The sequence below is a fragment of the Salvelinus sp. IW2-2015 genome, linkage group LG23 (genome assembly GCF_002910315.2).
Source record: "Salvelinus sp. IW2-2015 linkage group LG23, ASM291031v2, whole genome shotgun sequence".
NCBI classification, from domain to species: Eukaryota; Metazoa; Chordata; class Actinopteri; order Salmoniformes; family Salmonidae; genus Salvelinus; species Salvelinus sp. IW2-2015.
The window spans coordinates 11,137,181-11,138,933 of NC_036863.1; the positions used below are offsets into that span (position 1 = coordinate 11,137,181).

Genomic DNA, 1,753 nt, shown 5'->3' on the forward strand with positions numbered 1-1,753 from the left:
AGAACATCTCAAGGTCCTGGAGTGGCCTAGCCAGTCTCCAGACCTAAACCCATAGAAAATCTTTGGAGGGACGTGAAAGTCTGTATTTGCCCAGCGACCAGCCCCGAAACCTGAAGATCCTGGAGAAGGTTCGTATGGAGAGTGGGGCCAAAATCCCTGCTGCAGTGTGTGCGAACCTAGTCAAAACTACAGAGAACGTAATGATCTCGTAATGCCAAACAAAGGTTTCTGTACAAATATTAAAGTTCTGCTTTTGTGTATCAAATACTTATGTCATGCCATAAAATGCAAATTAATTACTTAAAAATCATACAATGTGATTTTCTGGATTTTTGTTTTAGATTCCGTCTCTCACAGTTGAAGTGTACCTATGATAAAAATTACAGACCTCTACATGCCTCATGCTTTGTAAGTAGGAAAACCTGCAAAATCGGCAGTGTATCAAATACTTGTTCTCCCCACTGTATATATATATATTTTTTTTTTTGACGAGGAAAGAGTGCCTCATATACTGGCCCTCCAACAACACTTCCAGCAGCATCTGGTCTCCCATCCAGGGACAGACCAGGACAAACCCTGCTTAGCTTCAGAGGCAAGCCAGCAGTGGGATGCAGGGTAGTATGCTGCTGGCCAAATCATAGGAGGTAGAATAAATTAATTCTAATTCTATGGTTGTCTGACATTTTTGAAAAAATTGACTTTGGCCTGTTAGAAAGGGTCAGCATAAACAAACTCACATCTCTGGTAGGAGACACCTTCCATATTCCCCCAGGGAGCTCTGACATCACTTCTCCGTCACGGATCGTCTGACAGGCTGCAAGTCTGTGTCTGACCTGCCTCATGACTTTGCTGAGCTGAAATACCAGAAACAACCCATATGATTACCTATTTTATCTATAGCGCTAATGACAGAAGTAATGGCAATGTCACTGACTTAATATGAGCAGAATGGCTTCAACATCGGTGTAAATAATCCTTTGGCATTATTGGGGATAAACAGGTAGGTAGCCTAGGTTTACACAGGCACCCCAATTCTGATCTTTTGCCCAATTATAGGCAATGGATCTAATTGGTCAAAAGACCAATTAGTGGCAAAAAGATCAGAATTGTGATGCCTGTGTAAATTCAGCATTTGTTGCAAAGATCAATGATGGACATAGGTTACGTTTACACAGGCTTCCCAATTCTAATCTTTTGCCCAAAAGATCTGATCTGATTGGTCAAAAGGCCGGTGTAAACGCAGCCATAGACACACGTTAGATATACAGTGGGGAGAACAAGTATTTGATAACCTGCAAAATCGGCAGTGTTTCCTACTTACAAAGCATGTAGAGGTCTGTCATTTTTTATCATAGGAACACTTCAACTGTGAGAGACGGAATCTAAAACAAAAATCCAGAAAATCACATTGTATGATTTTTAAGTAATTAATTAGTATTTTATTGCATGACATAAGTATTTGATCACCTCCCAACCAGTAAGAATTCCGGCTCTCACAGACCTGCTAGTTTTTCTTTAAGAAGCCCTCCTGTTCTCCACTCATTACCTGTATTAACTGCACCTGTTTGAACTCGTTACCTGTATAAAAGACACCTGTCCACACACTCAATCAAACAGACTCCAACCTCTCCACAATGGCCAAGACCAGAGAGCTGTGTAAGGACATCAGGGATAAKATTGTAGACCTGCACAAGGCTGGGATGGGCTACAGGACAATAGGCAAGCAGCTTGGTGAGAAGGCAACAACTGTTGG

General features: G+C 41.6%; 1 protein-coding gene across 6 annotated transcripts in view; it reads right to left on the reverse strand.

The window, feature by feature from the left end:
- The window catches only part of ccdc15 (coiled-coil domain containing 15), a 17,915-nt gene that overhangs the window by 12,076 nt on the left and 4,086 nt on the right, over positions 1–1,753 (reverse strand). For all 6 annotated transcript variants that reach the window (XM_023967954.2, XM_070434356.1, XM_023967956.2 and 3 more), the window contains one exon: positions 738–854. In XM_023967954.2, the coding sequence (XP_023823722.1) occupies positions 738–854 (117 nt within the window). The remainder of the gene's footprint in view (positions 1–737; positions 855–1,753) is intronic.